This window comes from Pseudophryne corroboree, chromosome 9, assembly GCF_028390025.1.
Source record: "Pseudophryne corroboree isolate aPseCor3 chromosome 9, aPseCor3.hap2, whole genome shotgun sequence".
NCBI lineage: Eukaryota > Metazoa > Chordata > Amphibia > Anura > Myobatrachidae > Pseudophryne > Pseudophryne corroboree.
In genome coordinates, this window is record NC_086452.1 from 472,363,600 (window position 1) to 472,385,735 (window position 22,136).

At 49.7% G+C, this 22,136-nt stretch overlaps 1 protein-coding gene across 4 annotated transcripts in view; it reads left to right on the plus strand.

Annotated features, from left to right (window-relative positions):
- The first annotated feature begins 80 nt into the window (after positions 1–80).
- Positions 81–22,136, plus strand: part of HEMK1 (HemK methyltransferase family member 1) — a 54,509-nt gene continuing 32,453 nt past the window's right edge. For 2 of the 4 annotated variants that reach the window (XM_063941377.1, XM_063941378.1), the window contains exons 1-6: positions 83–377; positions 2,722–2,925; positions 9,041–9,132; positions 9,653–9,746; positions 13,068–13,190; positions 15,452–15,516. In XM_063941377.1, the coding sequence (XP_063797447.1) occupies positions 2,725–2,925; positions 9,041–9,132; positions 9,653–9,746; positions 13,068–13,190; positions 15,452–15,516 (575 nt within the window). In that variant the 5' untranslated portion in view covers positions 83–377; positions 2,722–2,724. Of the gene's footprint in view, positions 378–2,721; positions 2,926–9,040; positions 9,133–9,652; positions 9,747–13,067; positions 13,191–15,451; positions 15,517–22,136 lie in introns of all 4 variants that reach the window. The other 2 variants (XM_063941376.1, XM_063941379.1) reach the window with 2 other exon arrangements.

The following is a 22,136-nucleotide window of genomic DNA, read 5'->3' on the forward strand; positions in this document are numbered from 1 at the left end:
AGTCACTCAAGAGGCGGGAAGATGGCGTCCGGTGAGTCATCACGCCTCTGCGCATGCGTCCTGCCATATTGCTCAGGGATAGAGGGCAGCTTTCATAAGGGGTAGACACTGGCTCCGACGTGCAGCGGCGCGCAGTGCATTATGGGGTAGACCGCTTCTCTTGCGACGACGGCATCTGACGCTTCCAAAATGGCTCAGCACTGGAGACGGAAGTGGCCCTTGTTTATTAAAGTGGCTGAAAAAGCGGACTGTTTCTTCAGCTTTACCGCTGATATGCCGCAGTATTGCGCGAGATACCAGTGTGCGTAGCGGGAGGACTTGCAGTATTGCGCGAGATACCAGTGTGCGTAGCGGGAGGACTTAAAGAGCAACCGGAGGTGAGGGAGATAGACGCCTGTGTGTTAGGAACTAATGTTTCTGCCCTTTGTTGCTGCGGGACACCGGAAGTGCGCTGACCTCTGGCTTTTAAACGCTCCAATATTAACCCCTCTGGTGCCAGGTAGGAGCAACACGTGTCATATGATGCTCTCTGAGGGGTTTATTTACTAAAGTGCAGGTTTATAGCATACTTGCCTACCTGACCCTCTCCATGAGGGAGAAAATGCTCTGTTCCTGGACTTTCCTGGTAATGTATGATTTCCATCACCTGTGGTGAGCTAGGTAATTGATAAGAAAGGCATTTCACCACAGGTGATGACAATCATACATTACCAGGAAAGTCCAGGAACAGAGCATTTTCTCCCTCATGGAGAGGGTCAGGTAGGCAAGTATGGTTTATAGAAGTGGAGATGTTGCCCATAGCAACCAATCAGATTCTAGCTATTATCTACTCTGAGGTGCTAGATAAATAAGTATAATCTGATTGGTTGCTATGGGCAACATCTCCACTTCTGTAAACCCACACTTTAAAGCGCCGTCGGTGAAACGCGTGAGGTTCCGGATAAGTTATGATTACATATATGGCGCCCGCTGGTACTGTACGGGGCAGCGAGTTCCAGAGAGCCGCAGAGCTAATAGCTCGGCCCCCGTAGGAAGTAAGCAATCCTCCCTACTATTGTCCGGTGCAAGGCGGGACCCTCACGCGTGCCTGAGGCCCGTGGGTTCATGGGAAATGCCGTGCCCACAAGCCACGCCCCCCATTTCCCGTCACTGTGAGGGCATGCCCAGCGTTCCGGGTACTGCTAAACCTTCCGCCCCCACTATGGGAGATGACACAGAAAAGTGGGACTGTTCCGCCAAAATCAGGATTGTTAGGAGGTATGGGTAAGGGAGATCTTAGGTGCGCTAATAGTCCTTCATCTACAGCTCGCAGTAAGGGATCAGACGCTGGGCCCTGGTCATATAGGGCTGGGAAAGTCAGTAAGCCAGCGGTGAAGTAGACCCGCCATCTTACAGGCTGCCAGTGACAGGAGTAGAGAATGGTCGTTATGTGGTTAGGGATGGCCATTAAATAGTGGTGGGGATGCCACCATCTCTGCAAGCCATACGATGGTATGTAGCCTTTGCAAGGCAACCATTGATGGTCGGTGCTGCACATTGGCAGAGGTACTGTGCTGCGGACACCACTTGGTCTACATATCGGATGGCCATCGGAAACAAAGCACCCAATGGCGGCCTCCACTGCAATCCCTGCAGCGAATGGAGAAACCATTTCCATCGAGCCGGGAACATTGATGTTTGGCAACAATCGCCTTCCAATGTCCATCCATAGTGCACGTTGTGTGCTGGAAGACGCGGGTAGGGAACAGGAGTCAGGAACGAGTACATGTATGTGTATAGGTAGACCAGTTATTTGAGGGAACGTAGTGCTGGATTCTGGCTCTGTGGCACCGGGGGACACGTCCTGGCTCATCGCTAACATCCAGCAGCTGCAGGATGGGAACACAAGGACCAGGTGCCCCTGATTTCGGTCTTTGTTTGCTCTTGTCCCTATTTTTTTAGCCATAATTGCACAGTGCGGTACAGAGTGTTATTCTCAATGTCCTTCCAGCGTTATCCCTGCGTCTGACCTAATAGTCCCGGCATGCCAGGACTTGTGGAGCGGAAGAGCCGGAGGATGACCTAGAAACCTCCTTACAGATATTCCTGACACCTGGATGACTCCATGTAAATGTGCTGAGGGCTCGTCTGTCAGTAAGAAAAGGCCTGACCTTCTCCTGACACGATAATAGCGCACACAGACAATCCAAACCGGAATGACATAATAACGAGTCAGCGCAAATCCCGCCCATCACTCACTTCTCATTAAACTGTCAGAACAGAATATTTACTGGTTACAGATTTGTAATCTACCTGGTGACGGCGGTGCGTCTCCCCGCCCGGTGTTCCTGGAAATATGAGGTAAAATGGCTGCAATAAAGACTTCAAAGCCCTTCCCGCCTCTGGTTCACCTGTGGTTACCCGAACCTGTGTGACTGCTCCGCTAGTAACCTCTGCTGACCATCTATCCTGTATTACCTCAGAAAAGTCTCCAATAATGGGAATTTATAGCCAAGATATGAGGTTTTACTAATAGATGGTGCACAAAATACTAAGCGATGTAACTAACAATCCGTTCTGCTCCGGCTGGTCAGCTCTCTAGAACAGAAAAGTAAAGCGCACATCTGCTCTGCCGGGAACAGAACCGTTACTGCTCTGCGATGACCTCCTGTTACTGTCCTGTCCTCTCCTTTATCTGTCTATGGTGATTACTCTGAGCCCTGTTTGTGCCTTTTATTTCAGGCCATGCCTATTATACCTCATATCCTGCGCCGGCTCCTTCCCAAAGTCACCCAAACTCCAGCGATATGCAGACGGTTGGGGTCAGGCGCGGTTACTGCGGAACAGCTGGCTCTGCACTGGCAGAACGTCTTTCAGGATCATGGAATCCCTGAGCCAGTTGAATCAAGCGAGATCCTTGTAGCTCATATACTCGGAGCCAAGACAGTGAGTACATCGCGCTCTGCAGTGTCATGCTTGTCAGAGAGATGGGGACAGTGCACTGCGCTCTGCACTGTCATGCTTGTCAGGGAGATGGAGACAGTGCACTGCGCTCTGCAGTGTCATGCTTGTCAGATGGGAACAGTGCACTGCGCTCTGCAGTGTCATGCTTGTCAGAGAGATGGAGACAGTGCACTGGGCTCTGCAGTGTCAGGCTTGTCAGAGAGATGGAGACAGTGCACTGCGCTCTGCAGTGTCATGCTTGTCAGAGAGATGGGGACAGTGCACTGCGCTCTGCAGTGTCATGCTTGTCAGAGAGATGGGGACAGTGCACTGCGCTCTGCAGTGTCATGCTTGTCAGAGAGATGGGGACAGTGTACTGCGCTCTGCAGTGTCATGCTTGTCAGAGAGATGGGGACAGTGCACTGCGCTCTGCAGTGTCATGCTTGTCAGAGAGATGGGGACAGTGCACTGCGCTCTGCAGTGTCATGCTTGTCAGAGAGATGGGGACAGTGCACTGCTCTCTTCAGTGTCATGCTTGTCAGAGAGATGGGGACAGTGCACTGCGCTCTTCAGTGTCATGCTTGTCAGAGAGATGGGGACAGTGCACTGCGCTCTTCAGTGTCATGCTTGTCAGAGAGATGGGGACAGTGCAGAAGAAGGGAATAGATCACATAGTGAATAAGAGAAGTGCTGCGTAAGATTATATATATATTTCTCTGACGTCCTAGTGGATGCTGGGACTTCCGTAAGGACCATGGGGAATAGCGGCTCCGCAGGAGACTGGGCACAAAAAGTAAAAGCTTTAGACTAGCTGGTGTGCACTGGCTCCTCCCCCTATGACCCTCCTCCAAGCCTCAGTTAGATTTTTGTGCCCGAACGAGAAGGGTGCATGCTAGGTGGCTCTCCTGAGCTGCTTAGAAGTAAAATACATCACATATAGCTCCTGGGCTATATGGATGCATTTCACCCCTGCCAGTTTTCCTAAAAAAAGCGGGAGAAAAGGCCGCCGTGAAGGGGGCGGAGCCTATCTCCTCAGCACACAAGCGCCATTTTCCCTCACAGTTCCGCTGGAAGGACGGCTCCCTGCCTCTCCCCTGCAGTCCTGCTACAGAATCAGGGTAAAACAAGAGAGGGGGGGCACTATTGGCAGCTAATATAAAACAGCAGCTATAAAGGGAGTAACACTTACATAAGGTTATCCCTGTATATATATAGCGCTCTGGTGTGTGCTGGCAAACTCTCCCTCTGTCTCCCCAAAGGGCTCGTGGGGTCCTGTCCTCTTTCAGAGCATTCCCTGTGTGTGTGCTGGGTGTCGGTACGATTGTGTCGACATGTATGAGGAGGAAAATGATGTGGAAGCAGAGCAATAGCCTGTGTTAGTGATGTCACCCCCTAGGGAGTCGACATCTGACTGGATGGTCGTGTTTAAAGAATTACGTGACAGTGTCAGCACTTTGCAAAAAACTGTTGACGACATGAGACAGCCGGCAAATCAATTAGTGCCTGTTCAGGCGTCTCAGACACCGTCGGGGGCGCTAAAACGCCCGTTACCTCAGATGGTCGACACAGACCCAGACACGGATACTGAATCCAGTGTCGACGGTGAGGAGACAAACGTAATGTCCAGTAGGGCCACACGTTACATGATCACGGCAATGAAGGAGGCATTGAATATTTCTGACACTACAAGTACCACAAAAAAGGGTATTATGTGGGGTGTGAAAAAACTACCAGTAGTTTTTCCTGAATCAGATGAATTAAATGAGGTGTGTGATAAAGCGTGGTTTTCCCCCGATAAAAAACTGCTGATTTCTAATAAATTATTGGCATTATACCCTTTCCCGCCAGAGGTTAGGGCACTTTGGGAAACACCCCCTAGGGTAGATAAGGCGCTCACACGCTTATCAAAACAAGTGGCGTTACCGTCTCCCGATACGGCCGCCCTTAAGGAACCAGCTGATAGAAGGCTGGAAAATATCCTAAAAGGTATATACACACATACTGGTGTTATACTGCGACCAGCAATCGCCTGAGCCTGGATGTGCAGTGCTGGAGTGGCTTGGTCGGATTCCCTGACTGAAAATATTGATACCCTGGATAGGGACAGTATATTATTAACTATAGAGCATTTAAAGGATGCATTACTATATATGCGAGATGCACAGAGGGATATTTGCACCCTGGCATCTAGAGTGAGTGCGATGTCCATTTCTGCCAGAAGAGGTTTATGGACGCGACAGTGGTCAGGTGATGCGGATTCCAAACGACATATGGAAGTATTGCCGTATAAAGGGGAGGAGTTATTTGGGGTCGGTCTATCGGACCTGGTGGCCACAGCAACGGCTGGAAAATCCACCTTTTTACCCCAGGTCACCTCTCAGCAGAAAAAGACACCGTCTTTTCAAACTCAGTCCTTTCGTTCCCATAAGGGCAAGCGGGCAAAAGGCCACTCATTTCTGCCCCGGGGCAGAGGAAGGGGAAAAAGACTGCACCAGGCAGCCTCTTCCCAGGAGCAGAAGCCCTCCCCCGCTTCTGCCAAGTCTTCAGCATGACGCTGGGGCCTTACAAGCGGACTCAGGCACGGTGGGGGGCCGTCTCAAGAATTTCAGCGCGCAGTGGGCTCACTCGCAAGTGGACCCCTGGATCCTGCAGGTAGTATCACAGGGGTACAAATTGGAATTCGAGACGTCTCCCCCTCGCCAGTTCCTGAAGTCTGCTCTACCAACGTCTCCCTCCGACAGGGAGGCGGTAGTGGAAGCTATTCACAAGCTGTATTCCCAGCAGGTGATAATCAAGGTACCCCTCCTACAACAGGGAAAGGGGTATTATTCCACGCTGTTTGTGGTACCGAAGCCGGACGGCTCGGTGAGACCAATTTTAAATCTAAAATCCTTGAACACTTACATACAAAGGTTCAAATTCAAGATGGAGTCACTCAGAGCAGTGATAGCGAACCTGGAAGAAGGGGACTATATGGTGTCTCTGGACATCAAAGATGCTTATCTCCATGTCCAAATCTACCCTTCTCACCAAGGGTACCTCAGGTTTGTGGTACAAAACTGTCATTATCAGTTTCAGACGCTGCCGTTTGGATTGTCCACGGCACCACAGGTCTTTACCAAGGTAATGGCCGAAATGATGATTCTTCTTCGAAGAAAAGGCGTCTTAATTATCCCTTACTTGGACGATCTCCTGATAAGGGCAAGGTCCAGGGAACAGTTAGAGGTCGGAGTAGCACTATCTCAGGTAGTGCTTCGTCAGCACGGGTGGATCCTAAATATCCCAAAATCACAGCTGATTCCAACAACACGTCTGCTGTTCCTGGGGATGATTCTGGACACAGTCCAGAAAAAGGTGTTTCTCCCGGAGGAGAAGGCCAGGGAGTTATCCGAGCTAGTCAGGAAACTCCTAAAACCAGGCCAAGTGTCAGTGCATCAATGCACGAGAGTCCTGGGAAAAATGGTGGCTTCTTACGAAGCGATTCCATTCGGAAGATTCCATGCAAGAACTTTTCAGTGGGATCTGCTGGACAAATGGTCCGGATCGCATCTTCAGATGCATCAGCGGATAACCCTATCTCCAAGGACAAGGGTGTCTCTCCTGTGGTGGTTACAGAGTGCTCATCTTCTAGAGGGCCGCAGATTCGGCATTCAGGATTGGATGCTGGTGACCACCGATGCCAGCCTGAGAGGCTGGGGAGCAGTCACACAGGGAAGAAATTTCCAGGGCTTGTGGTCAAGCATGGAAACGTCTCTTCACATAAATATCCTGGAACTAAGGGCCATTTACAATGCCCTAAGTCAAGCAAGGCCTCTGCTTCAGGGTCAGTCGGTATTGATTCAATCGGACAACATCACGGCAGTCGCCCACGTCAACAGACAGGGCGGCACAAGAAGCAGGAGGGCAATGGCAGAAGCTGCAAGGATTTTTCGCTGGGCGGAAAATCATGTGGTGGCACTGTCAGCAGTGTTCATTCCGGGAGTGGACAACTGGGAAGCAGACTTCCTCAGCAGACACGACCTCCACCCGGGGGAGTGGGGACTTCACCCAGAAGTCTTTCAAGTGATTGTAAACCGTTGGGAAAAACCAAAGGTGGACATGATGGCGTCCCGTCTCAACAAAAAACTGGACAGATATTGCGCCAGGTCAAGGGACCCTCAGGCAATAGCGGTGGACGCTCTGGTAACACCGTGGGTGTACCAGTCGGTGTATGTGTTCCCTCCTCTGCCTCTCATTCCAAAAGTACTGAGAATCATAAGAAGGAGAGGAGTGAAGACTATACTCGTGGCTCCGGATTGGCCAAGAAGAACTTGGTACCCGGAACTGCAAGAGATGCTCACGGAGGACCCGTGGCCTCTACCTCTAAGAAAGGACCTGCTCCAGCAGGGACCTTGTCTGTTCCAAGACTTACCGCGGCTGCGTTTGACGGCATGGCGGTTGAACGCCGGATCCTGATGGAAAAAGGCATTCCAGATGAAGTCACCCCTACCCTGATCAAAGCCAGGAAGGATGTAACCGCAAAAACATTATCACCGCATTTGGCGAAAATATGTTTCCTGGTGTGAGGCTAAGAAGGCCCCCACAGAGGAATTTCAACTGGGTCGTTTCCTGCATTTCCTGCAAGCAGGACTGTCTATGGGCCTAAAATTAGGATCCATTAAGGTTCAAACTTCGGCCCTGTCGATCTTCTTCCAGAAAGAACTGGCTTCATTGCCTGAAGTTCAGACGTTTGTCAAGGGGGTACTGCATATACAACCTCCTTTTGTGCCACCAGTGGCACCTTGGGATCTCAATGTAGTTTTAGGGTTCCTAAAATTACATTGGTTTGAACCACTCACCACTGTGGAATTAAAATATCTCACATGGAAGGTGGTCATGCTGTTAGCTCTGGCGTCAGCCAGGCGTGTCTCAGAAATGGCGGCTTTGTCATATAAAAGCCCTTACCTAATTTTTCATTCAGACAGAGCAGAATTGAGGACTCGTCCTCAATTTCTCCCTAAGGTGGTTTCAGCGTTTCACATGAACCAGCCTATTGTGGTGCCTGCGGCTACTAGGGACTTGGAGGACTCCAAGTTGTTGGACGTAGTCAGGGCCCTGAAAATATATGTTTCCAGGACAGCTGGAGTCAGAAAATCTGACTCGCTGTTTATCCTGTATGCACCCAACAAGCTGGGTGCTCCTGCTTCTAAGCAGACGATTGCTCGTTGGATTTGTAGTACAATTCAGCTTGCACATTCTGTGGCAGGACTGCCACAGCCAAAATCTGTTAAAGCCCATTCCACAAGAAAAGTGGGCTCATCTTGGGCTGCTGCCCGAGGGGTCTCGGCTTTACAACTTTGCCGAGCGGCTACTTGGTCAGGGGCAAACACGTTTGCAAAATTTTACAAATTTGATACCCTGGCTGAGGAGGACCTGGAGTTCTCTCATTCGGTGCTGCAGAGTCATCCGCACTCTCCCGCCCGTTTGGGAGCTTTGGTATAATCCCCATGGTCCTTACGGAAGTCCCAGCATCCACTAGGACGTCAGAGAAAATAAGAATTTACTTACCGATAAATCTATTTCTCATAGTCCGTAGTGGATGCTGGGCGCCCATCCCTAGTGCGGATTGTCTGCATTACTTGTACATAGTTATTGTTACAAAAATCGGGTTATTGTTGTTGTGAGCCATCTTTTCAGAGGCTCCTTCGTTGTTATCATACTGTTAACTGGGTTCAGATCACAAGTTGTACAGTGTGATTGGTGTGGCTGGTATGAGTCTTACCCGGGATTCAAAATCCTTCCTTATTGTGTACGCTCGTCCGGGCACAGTATCCTAACTGAGGCTTGGAGGAGGGTCATAGGGGGAGGAGCCAGTGCACACCACCTGATCCTAAAGCTTTTACTTTTTGTGCCTAGTCTCCTGCGGATCCGCTATTCCCCATGGTCCTTACGGAAGTCCCAGCATCCACTACGGACTACGAGAAATAGAATTATCGGTAAGTAAATTCTTATTATATGATGATCCGTCGCCTCCTCTCTTCCAGGTGTGATCTCGCCCTGGTCAGGGCACAGGTCACTACGGCTCATATATGTACAGTGTGCTCTGACTGGTTCTTGTGATGTTCTTTGTCACCCGCAGTTTCACAGCATGCCTTCACACCTGTCCCGTTCCCACATCTCGGCAGAACAGCTGACGCTCATAGAGGGAATGGCACAGGAGCGCCTGAGAAGGTGATTATACTCCCAGCACACACAGGACTGTGACGAAACCCTGCCGACACACACAGGACTATGACGCAGCGCTGCCAACACACACAGGACTGTGACACAGCGCTACCAACACAAACAGTACTGTAACGCAGCGCTGCCGACACACACGACTATGACACAGTGCTGCCGGAATGCACAGGACTGTGACACAGCGCTACCGACACACACAGGACTGTGACGCAACGCTGCCGACACGCACAGGACTGTGTTTGACAGTAACATATAGACGGACAGTCACCCCCTGGGTCACAGTGTTTCCCATACTGGCCTGTTATCACCCATGTTACACCCACTTACCCTACAGCTCCGCTGTCTCTGCTCTGACTCCTGTACAGTGTCTGGGGTTTGTATTTCCAGCCCCTGGTGCAGTTTCCACATCAGAAGCGGGTGAGATCAGGGTGTTGTCTGCCAGTGTGGGTGTCACAATATCTCACAACCACTGCATAGTACCCCAGTAACCGTATGTTACCCCCCGTTACAGGGTCCCTGTCCAGTACATTATTGGGGAGTGGGATTTCTTGGACATGACGTTACAAATGAGACCTCCTGTGTTCATCCCACGGCCAGAGACAGAGGTAAGAGGAGGCGGGAGATGTTACCCTACAGGGAAAATGCGGGTTGTGGTAGTAAGTCACAGAACGGGCGACACTGCAGGGATGAGGAGCCGGGGCAGCAGCCTGCGGGTCACATTCCGGGTGTACTTGGTGTGTAAGTCACAGAACGGGCGACACTGCAGGGATGAGGAGCCGGGGCAGCAGCCTGCGGGTCACATTCCGGGTGTACTTGGTGTGTAAGTCACAGAACGGGCGACACTGCAGGGATGAGGAGCCGGGGCAGCAGCCTGCGGGTCACATTCCGGGTGTACTTGGTGTGTAAGTCACAGAACGGGCGACACTGCAGGGATGAGGAGCCGGGGCAGCAGCCTGCGGGTCACATTCCGGGTGTACTTGGGGCTCCACTGTAGGGATGAGGAGCCGAGGCAGCAGCCTGCGGGTCACATTCCGGGTGTACTTGGGGTAAGTCTCAGAACGGGCGACACTGCAGGGATGCGGAGCCGGGGCAGCAGCCTGCGGGTCACATTCCGGGTGTACTTGGGGTAAGTCACAGAACGGGCGACACTGCAGGGATGCGGAGCCGGGGCAGCAGCCTGCGGGTCACATTCCGGGTGTACTTGGGGTAAGTCACAGAACGGGCGACACTGCAGGGATGCGGAGCCGGGGCAGCAGCCTGCGGGTCACATTCCGGGTGTACTTGGTGTGTAAGTCACAGAACGGGCGACACTGCAGGGATGAGGAGCCGGGTCACATTCCGGGATGCGGAGCCGGGGCAGCAGCCTGCGGGTCACATTCCGGGTGTACTTGGTGTGTAAGTCACAGAACGGGCGACACAGAACGGGCGACACTGCAGGGATGAGGAGCCGGGTCACATTCCGGGTGTACTTGGGGCTCCACTGTAGGGATGAGGAGCCGAGGCAGCAGCCTGCTTGTCACATTCCGGGTGTACTTGGGGTAAGTCTCAGAACGGGCGACACTGCAGGGATGAGGAGCCGGGTCACATTCCGGGTGTACTTGGGGCTCCACTGTAGGGATGAGGAGCCGAGGCAGCAGCCTGCTTGTCACATTCCGGGTGTACTTGGGGTAAGTCTCAGAACGGGCGACACTGCAGGGATGCGGAGCCGGGGCAGCAGCCTGCGGGTCACATTCCGGGTGTACTTGGGGTAAGTCACAGAACGGGCGACACTGCAGGGATGCGGAGCCGGGGCAGCAGCCTGCGGGTCACATTCCGGGTGTACTTGGTGTGTAAGTCACAGAACGGGCGACACTGCAGGGATGAGGAGCCGGGGCAGCAGCCTGCGGGTCACATTCCGGGTGTACTTGGTGTGTAAGTCACAGAACGGGCGACACTGCAGGGATTGGAGCCAGGGCAGCAGCCTGCGGGTCACATTCCGGGTGTACTTGGTGTGTAAGTCACAGAACGGGCGACACTGCAGGGATAGGAGCCGGGGCAGCAGCCTGCAGGTCACATTCCGGGTGTACTTGGTGTGTAAGTCACAGAACGGGCGACACTGCAGGGATAGGAGCAGCAGCCTGCAGGTCACATTCCGGGTGTACTTGGTGTGTAAGTCACAGAACGGGCGACACTGCAGGGATTGGAGCCAGGGCAGCAGCCTGCGGGTCACATTCCGGGTGTACTTGGTGTGTAAGTCACAGAACAGGCGACACTGCAGGGATTGGAGCCGGGGCAGCAGCCTGCGGGTCACATTCCGGGTGTACTTGGTGTGTAAGTCACAGAACGGGCGACACTGCAGGGATTGGAGCCAGGGCAGCAGCCTGCGGGTCACATTCCGGGTGTACTTGGTGTGTAAGTCACAGAACGGGCGACACTGCAGGGATTGGAGCCAGGGCAGCAGCCTGCAGGTCACATTCCGGGTGTACTTGGTGTGTAAGTCACAGAACGGGCGACACTGCAGGGATAGGAGCAGCAGCCTGCAGGTCACATTCCGGGTGTACTTGGTGTGTAAGTCACAGAACGGGCGACACTGCAGGGATTGGAGCCAGGGCAGCAGCCTGCGGGTCACATTCCGGGTGTACTTGGTGTGTAAGTCACAGAACGGGCGACACTGCAGGGATTGGAGCCAGGGCAGCAGCCTGCGGGTCACATTCCGGGTGTACTTGGTGTGTAAGTCACAGAACGGGCGACACTGCAGGGATTGGAGCCAGGGCAGCAGCCTGCGGGTCACATTCCGGGTGTACTTGGTGTGTAAGTCACAGAACGGGCGACACTGCAGGGATTGGAGCCAGGGCAGCAGCCTGCGGGTCACATTCCGGGTGTACTTGGTGTGTAAGTCACAGAACGGGCGACACTGCAGGGATAGGAGCAGCAGCCTGCAGGTCACATTCCGGGTGTACTTGGTGTGTAAGTCACAGAACGGGCGACACTGCAGGGATTGGAGCCAGGGCAGCAGCCTGCGGGTCACATTCCGGGTGTACTTGGTGTGTAAGTCACAGAACTGGCGACACTGCAGGGATTGGAGCCAGGGCAGCAGCCTGCGGGTCACATTCCGGGTGTACTTGGTGTGTAAGTCACAGAACGGGCGACACTGCAGGGATAGGAGCAGCAGCCTGCGGGTCACATTCCGGGTGTACTCTGTGTGTAAGTCACAGAACGGGCGACACTGCAGGGATAGGAGCAGCAGCCTGCGGGTCACATTCCGGGTGTACTCTGTGTGTAAGTCACAGAACGGGCGACACTGCAGGGATAGGAGCAGCAGCCTGCAGGTCACATTCCGGGTGTACTTGGTGTGTAAATCACAGAACGGGTGACAGGTGTCAGCAGAATCCGCGTACCATCGCTGGCAGATCCGTGTGCAGTGATGAAGCAGGACGGCAGCTCACGTTACACGGCATCTGCCGCTCTGTGTCGTGTATTACAGTATATGTCTGGGACATTGAGGGTCACATACGTCATATTAATATACTCGTCCCTCTGCAGTATGTGTCTGGCTGATTTCTGATGGATAAGACCAGTGGCGCGAGCTCTTGATATGAGGGCCACGCCATTTGTCTGATGCACGGTGTAAATGCCGCTGTTGTGGTAGTCTGTGTGTGAGCGGCCTCTCCCCGGTAATTGTGCGGTGTGTACCCTCCTAATCACATGTCGCAGGTTCATTGTAAACATTGTCTAGTCCGTGGTTCCGAGCTCCCTAACAGTCCAGGTATTAAAGCGGTCCATGATTGACCACGCATCGTTAAATCAGACTGATTAATGTACTAAGTAAGCCACGTGTACTCGCGCATGAATATCCTTAACACCTGGAGTGTTAGGTGCCTTTGGGCTGAGATTGAGCTATCAGACCCGTTGCTCTGCGTGACGTCACCCCTTTGTGTCATATTCAGGAACTGGTGGGATTGGTGGTGGCTGACTGCGCGGTGCTGCGCCGTTCTGCGGAGGCCACGATACTAGAGGTTGGCTGTGGATCGGGAGCCGTGTCTTTGGCGCTACTCCGGAGCATTCCTCAGGTAAGTGCCGCTCGCTGCCTGGGGAGATGGAGAAAACACCCAACGCCTGTGTATCACCAGGGAGTCCTCCCCGCCATACTCAGACAGCAGCGGAGTCTCCAGGATAGCGGTATGGGGTTATGGTGTGATCACAGGTGTATATGGGGGAGGGGGGCAGCACTGTGTATCACCAGGGAGTCCTCTCCTCCATACTCAGACAGCAGCGGAGTCTCCAGGATAGCGGTATGGGGTTATGGTGTGATCACAGGTGTATATGGGGGAGGGGGGCAGCACTGTGTATCACCAGGGAGTCCTCTCCTCCATACTCAGACAGCAGCGGAGTCTCCAGGATAGCGGTATGGGGTTATGGTGTGATCACAGGTGTATATGGGGGAGGGGGGCAGCACTGTGTATCACCAGGGAGTCCTCCCCGCCATACTCGGACAGCAGCGGAGTCTCCAGGATAGCGGTATGGGGTTATGGTGTGATCACAGGTGTGTATGGGGGAGGGGGGCAGCACTGTGTATCACCAGGGAGTCCTCTCCGCCATACTCAGACAGCAGCGGAGTCTCCAGGATAGCGGTATGGGGTTATGGTGTGATCACAGGTGTGTATGGGGGAGGGGGGCAGCACTGTGTATCACCAGGGAGTCCTCTCCGCCATACTCAGACAGCAGCGGAGTCTCCAGGATAGCGGTATGGGGTTATGGTGTGATCACAGGAGTTTATGGGGGAGGGGGGCAGCACTGTGTATCACCAGGGAGTCCTCTCCGCCATACTCAGACAGCAGCGGAGTCTCCAGGATAGCGGTATGGGGTTATGGTGTGATCACAGGTGTATATGGGGGAGGGGGGCAGCACTGTGTATCACCAGGGAGTCCTCTCCGCCATACTCAGACAGCAGCGGAGTCTCCAGGATAGCGGTATGGGGTTATGGTGTGATCACAGGTGTATATGGGGGAGGGGGGCAGCACTGTGTATCACCAGGGAGTCCTCCCCGCCATACTCTGACAGCAGCGGAGTCTCCAGGATAGCGGTATGGGGTTATGGTGTGATCACAGGTGTGTATGGGGGAGGGGGGCAGCACTGTGTATCACCAGGGAGTCCTCTCCGCCATACTCAGACAGCAGCGGAGTCTCCAGGATAGCGGTATGGGGTTATGGTGTGATCACAGGTGTGTATGGGGGAGGGGGGCAGCACTGTGTATCACCAGGGAGTCCTCTCCGCCATACTCAGACAGCAGCGGAGTCTCCAGGATAGCGGTATGGGGTTATGGTGTGATCACAGGTGTATATGGGGGAGGGGGGCAGCACTGTGTATCACCAGGGAGTCCTCTCCGCCATACTCAGACAGCAGCGGAGTCTCCAGGATAGCGGTATGGGGTTATGGTGTGATCACAGGAGTTTATGGGGGAGGGGGGCAGCACTGTGTATCACCAGGGAGTCCTCTCCGCCATACTCAGACAGCAGCGGAGTCTCCAGGATAGCGGTATGGGGTTATGGTGTGATCACAGGTGTATATGGGGGAGGGGGGCAGCACTGTGTATCACCAGGGAGTCCTCTCCGCCATACTCAGACAGCAGCGGAGTCTCCAGGATAGCGGTATGGGGTTATGGTGTGATCACAGGAGTATATGGGGGAGGGGGGCAGCACTGTGTATCACCAGGGAGTCCTCTCCGCCATACTCAGACAGCAGCGGAGTCTCCAGGATAGCGGTATGGGGTTATGGTGTGATCACAGGTGTATATGGGGGAGGGGGGCAGCACTGTGTATCACCAGGGAGTCCTCTCCACCATACTCAGACAGCAGCGGAGTCTCCAGGATAGCGGTATGGGGTTATGGTGTGATCACAGGTGTATATGGGGGAGGGGGGCAGCACTGTGTATCACCAGGGAGTCCTCCCCGCCATACTCTGACAGCAGCGGAGTCTCCAGGATAGCGGTATGGGGTTATGGTGTGATCACAGGTGTGTATGGGGGAGGGGGGCAGCACTGTGTATCACCAGGGAGTCCTCTCCGCCATACTCAGACAGCAGCGGAGTCTCCAGGATAGCGGTATGGGGTTATGGTGTGATCACAGGAGTTTATGGGGGAGGGGGGCAGCACTGTGTATCACCAGGGAGTCCTCTCCGCCATACTCAGACAGCAGCGGAGTCTCCAGGATAGCGGTATGGGGTTATGGTGTGATCACAGGTGTATATGGGGGAAGGGTGCGTGTTATTTACCTGTGAGGAGACCTCTCACACCCCCCACTCGTATGAATAGCGTCTCATGTCTGTATTCTAGGCGCGACTCATTGCCGTTGATAAGACTGAAGCTGCCGTCAATCTGACCCGGGATAACGCAGAGAGGTAAGTGACTGTGAAGCCACAGTGCAGCCTGTTATTATCATATGGAGAGTACCACAATGCAGCCTGTTATTATTATATGGAGAGTACCACAATGCAGCCTGTTATTATTATATGGAGAGTACCACAATGCAGCCTGTTATTATTATATGGAGAGTACCACAGTGCAGCCTGTTATTACCATATGGAGAGTACCACAGTGCAGCCTGTTATTACCATATGGAGAGTACCACAGTGCAGCCTGTTATTACCATATGGAGAGTACCACAGTGCAGCCTGTTATTATCATATGGAGAGTACCACAGTGCAGCCTGTTGTTATCATATGGAGAGTACCACAGTGCAGCCTGTTGTTATCATATGGAGAGTACCACAGTGCAGCCTGTTGTTATCATATGGAGAGTACCACAGTGCAGCCTGTTGTTATCATATGGAGAGTACCACAGTGCAGCCTGTTGTTATCATATGGAGAGTACCACAGTGCAGCCTGTTGTTATCATATGGAGAGTACCACAGTGCAGCCTGTTGTTATCATATGGAGTGTACCACAGTGCAGCCTGTTGTTATCATATGGAGAGTACCACAGTGCAGCCTGTTGTTATCATATGGAGAGTACCACAGTGCAGCCTGTTGTTATCATATGGAGAGTACCACAGTGCAGCCTGTTGTTATCATATGGAGAGTACCACAGTGCAGCCTGTTGTTATCATATGGAGAGTACCACAGTGCAGCCTGTTGTTATCATATGGAGAGTACCACAGTGCAGCCTGTTGTTATCATATGGAGAGTACCACAGTGCAGCCTGTTGTTATCATATGGAGAGTACCACAGTGCAGCCTGTTGGTATCATATGGAGAGTACCACAGTGCAGCCTGTTGTTATCATATGGAGAGTACCACAGTGCAGTCTGTTGTTATCATATGGAGAGTACCACAGTGCAGCCTGTTGTTATTATATGGAGAGTACCACAGTGCAGCCTGTTGTTATTATATGGAGAGTACCACAGTGCAGCCTGTTGTTATTATATGGAGAGTACCACAGTGCAGCCTGTTGTTATTATATGGAGAGTACCACAGTGCAGCATGTTGTTATCATATGGAGAGTACCACAGTGCAGCCTGTTGTTATCATATGGAGAGTACCACAGTGCAGCCTGTTATTATCATATGGAGAGTAACACAATGCAGCCTGTTATTATCATATGGAGAGTACCACAATGCAGCCAGTTATTATTATATGGAGAGTACCACAGTGCAGCCTGTTATTATCATATGGAGAGTAACACAGTGCAGCCTGTTATTATTATATGGAGAGTACCACAATGCAGCCTGTTATTATCATATGGAGAGTACCACAATGCAGCCTGTTATTATCATATGGAGAGTACCACAATGCAGCCTGTTATTATCATATGGAGAGTACCACAGTGCAGCCTGTTATTATTATATGGAGAGTACCACAGTGCAGCCTGTTATTATCATATGGAGAGTACCACAGTGCAGCCTGTTATTATTAAATGGAGAGTACCACAATGCAGCCTGTTATTATCATATGGAGAGTACCACAATGCAGCCTGTTATTATCATATGGAGAGTACCACAATGCAGCCTGTAATTATTATATGGAGAGTACCACAATGCAGCCTGTTATTATCATATGGAGAGTACCACAATGCAGCCTGTTATTATCATATGGAGAGTACCACAATGCAGCCTGTTATTATTATATGGAGAGTACCACAATGCAGCCTGTTATTATCATATGGAGAGTACCACAATGCAGCATGTTGTTCTTATATGGAGAGAACCACAATGCAGCCTGTTATTATCATATGGAGAGTACCACAATGCAGCCTGTTATTATTATATGGAGAGTACCACAGTGCAGCCTGTTATTATTATTATATGGAGAGTACCACAATGCAGCCTGTTGTTATTATATGGAGAGTACCACAGTGCAGCCTGTTATTATTATATGGAGAGTACCACAGTGCAGCCTGTTATTATATGGAGAGTACCACAGTGCAGCCTGTTATTATTATATGGAGAGTACCACAATGCAGCCTGTTATTATTATATGGAGAGTACCACAATGCAGCCTGTTATTATTATATGGAGAGTACCACAATGCAGCCTGTTATTATTATATGGAGAGTACCACAATGCAGCCTGTTATTATTATATGGAGAGTACCACAATGCAGCCTGTTATTATTATATGGGGAGCCATACTGCAACCTGTTGTTATTATATGGAGAGTACCACAGTGCAGCCTGTTATTATTATATGGAGAGTACCACAGTGCAGCCTGTTATTATTATATGGAGAGTACCATAATGCAGCCTGTTATTATCATATGGAGAGTACCACAATGCAGCATGTTGTTCTTATATGGAGAGAACCACAATGCAGCCTGTTATTATCATATGGAGAGTACCACAGTGCAGCCTGTTATTATTATATGGAGAGTACCACAGTGCAGCCTGTTATTATTATATGGAGAGTACCACAATGCAGCCTGTTGTTATTATATGGAGAGTACCACAGTGCAGCCTGTTATTATCATATGGAGAGTACCACAGTGCAGCCTGTTATTATTATATGGAGAGTACCACAGTGCAGCCTGTTATTATATGGAGAGTACCACAATGCAGCCTGTTATTATTATATGGAGAGTACCACAATGCAGCATGTTATTATTATATGGAGAGTACCACAATGCAGCCTGTTATTATTATATGGAGAGTACCATAATGCAGCCTGTTATTATTATATGGCGAGTACCACAATGCAGCCTGTTATTATTATATGGCGAGTACCACAATGCAGCCTGTTATTATTATATGGGGAGCCATACTGCAACCTGTTGTTATTATATGGAGAGTACCACAGTGCAGCCTGTTATTATTATATGGAGAGTACCACAGTGCAGCCTGTTATTATTATATGGAGAGTACCATAATGCAGCCTGTTATTATCATATGGAGAGTACCACAATGCAGCATGTTGTTATTATATGGAGAGTACCACAGTGCAGCCTGTTATTATTATATGGAGAGTACCATAATGCAGCCTGTTATTATCATATGGAGAGTACCATAATGCAGCCTGTTATTATTATATGGAGAGTACCACAGTGCAGTATGTTATTATTATATGGAGAGTACCACAGTGCAGCCTGTTGTTATTATTATATGGAGAGTACCACAGTGCAGCCTGTTATTATTATATGGAGAGTACCACAATGCAGCATGTTGTTATTATATGGAGAGTACCACAATGCAGCCTGTTATTATTATATGGAGAGTACCACAGTGCAGCCTGTTATTATTATATGGAGAGTACCACAGTGCAGCCTGTTGTTATTATTATATGGAGAGTACCACAGTGCAGCCTGTTATTATTATATGGAGAGTACCACAATGCAGCCTGTTATTATTATATGGAGAGTACCACAGTGCAGCCTGTTATTATTATATGGAGAGTACCACAATGCAGCCTGTTATTATTATATGGAGAGTACCACAGTGCAGCCTGTTATTATTATATGGAGAGTACCACAATGCAGCCTGTTATTATCATATGGAGAGTACCACAATGCAGCCTGTGATAATTATATGGAGAGTGGTTACGGTATGAATGGTCGACCATGTTATGGTCGACAGTCATTAGGTCGACCACTATTGGTCGACATGGACACATGGTCGACACATGAAAATGGTCGACACATCAAAAGGTCGACATGAGTTTTTTTATCTTTTTTTGGTGTCGTTTTTTGCGTAAAGTGACTGGGAACCCCAATTAGTGCACCGCGTCCCCTCGCATGGCTCGCTTCGCTCGCCATGCTTCGGGCATGGTGCCTTCGCTCCGCTACCGCTTCGCTCGGCACAGATTACCGTTCCAATCGTAGTCCACGTGGATCGTAAAGTATGGAAAAGTTCCCCAATAGAAAAAAAAGTTAAAAAACTCATGTCGACCTTTTCATGTGTCGACCTTTCATATGGCGACCATTTTCATGTGTCGACCATGTGTCCATGTCGACCATGTCAATGTCGACCAATAGTGGTCGACCTAATGACTGTCGACCATGACATGGTCGACCATGTGAACGGATACCATGGAGAGTACCACAATGCAGCCTTTGATAATTATATGGAGAGTACCACAATGCAGCCTGTTATTATTATATGGAGAGTACCACAATGCACGCAGCCTGTTGTTGTTATTATATGGAGAGTACTACAATGCAGTCTGTTATTATTATATGGAGAGTACCACAATGCAGCCTGTTGTTATTATTACATGGAGAGTACCACAATGCAGCCTGTTATTATATGGAGAGTACCACAATGCAGCCTGTTATTATCATATGGAGAGTACCACAATGCAGCCTGTTATTATCATATGGAGAGTACCACAATGCAGCCTGTTATTATTATATGGAGAGTACCACAGTGCAGTATGTTATTATCATATGGAGAGTACACAATGCAGCCTGTTATTATCATATGGAGAGTACCACAATGCAGCCTGTTATTATCATATAGAGAGTACCACAATGCAGCATGTTGTTCTTATATGGAGAGAACCACAATGCAGCCTGTTATTATCATATGGAGAGTACCACAATGCAGCCTGTTATTATTATATGGAGAGTACCACAGTGCAGCCTGTTATTATTATATGGAGAGTACCACAATGCAGCCTGTTGTTATTATATGGAGAGTACCACAGTGCAGCCTGTTATTATCATATGGAGAGTACCACAGTGCAGCCTGTTATTATTATATGGAGAGTACCACAGTGCAGCCTGTTATTATATGGAGAGTACCACAATGCAGCCTGTTATTATTATATGGAGAGTACCACAATGCAGCATGTTATTATTATATGGAGAGTACCACAATGCAGCCTGTTATTATTATATGGAGAGTACCATAATGCAGCCTGTTGTTATTATTATATGGGGAGCCATACTGCAACCTGTTGTTATTATATGGAGAGTACCACAGTGCAGCCTGTTATTATTATATGGAGAGTACCACAGTGCAGCCTGTTATTATTATATGGAGAGTACCATAATGCAGCCTGTTATTATCATATGGAGAGTACCACAGTGCAGCCTGTTATTATTATATGGAGAGTACCATAATGCGCCTGTTATTATCATATGGAGAGTACCATAATGCAGCCTGTTATTATCATATGGAGAGTACCACAATGCAGCATGTGGTTATTATATGGAGAGTACCACAGTGCAGCCTGTTATTATTATATGGAGAGTACCATAATGCAGCCTGTTATTATCATATGGAGAGTACCATAATGCAGCCTGTTATTATTATATGGGGAGCCATACTGCAACCTGTTGTTATTATATGGAGAGTACCACAGTGCAGCCTGTTATTATTATATGGAGAGTACCACAGTGCAGCCTGTTGTTATTATTATATGGAGAGTACCATAATGCAGCCTGTTCTTATCATATGGAGAGTACCACAATGCAGCATGTTGTTATTATATGGAGAGTACCACAGTGCAGCCTGTTATTATTATATGGAGAGTACCACAATGCAGCCTGTTATTATTATATGGAGAGTACCACAATGCAGCCTGTTATTATTATATGGAGAGTACCACAGTGCAGCCTGTTATTATTATATGGAGAGTACCACAGTGCAGCCTGTTATTATCATATGGAGAGTACCACAGTGCAGCCTGTTATTATTAAATGGAGAGTACCACAATGCAGCCTGTTATTATCATATGGAGAGTACCACAATGCAGCCTGTTATTATCATATGGAGAGTACCACAATGCAGCCTGTTATTATCATATGGAGAGTACCATAATGCAGCCTGTTATTATTATATGGAGAGTACCACAATGCAGCCTGTTATTATCATATGGAGAGTATTACAATGCAGCCTGTTATTATCATATGGAGAGTACCACAATGCAGCCTGTTATTATTATATGGAGAGTACCACAATGCAGCCTGTTATTATCATATGGAGAGTACCACAATGCAGCATGTTGTTCTTATATGGAGAGAACCACAATGCAGCCTGTTATTATCATATGGAGAGTACCACAATGCAGCCTGTTATTATTATATGGAGAGTACCACAGTGCAGCCTGTTATTATTATATGGAGAGTACCACAATGCAGCATGTTGTTATTATATGGAGAGTACCACAATGCAGCCTGTTATTATTATATGGAGAGTACCACAATGCAGCCTGTTATTGTCATATGGAGAGTACCACAATGCAGCCTGTTATTATTATATGGAGAGTACCACAGTGCAGCCTGTTATTATTATATGGAGAGTACCACAGTGCAGCCTGTTATTATTATATGGAGAGTACCACAGTGCAGCCTGTTGTTATTATATGGAGAGTACCACAATGCAGCCTGTTGTTATCATATGGAGAGTACCACAATGCAGCCTGTTATTATCATATGGAGAGTAACACAATGCAGCCTGTTATTATTATATGGAGAGTACCACAATGCAGCCAGTTATTATCATATGGAGAGTACCACAGTGCAGCCTTTTATTATTATATGGAGAGTACCACAATGCAGCCTGTTATTATCATATGGAGAGTACCACAATGCAG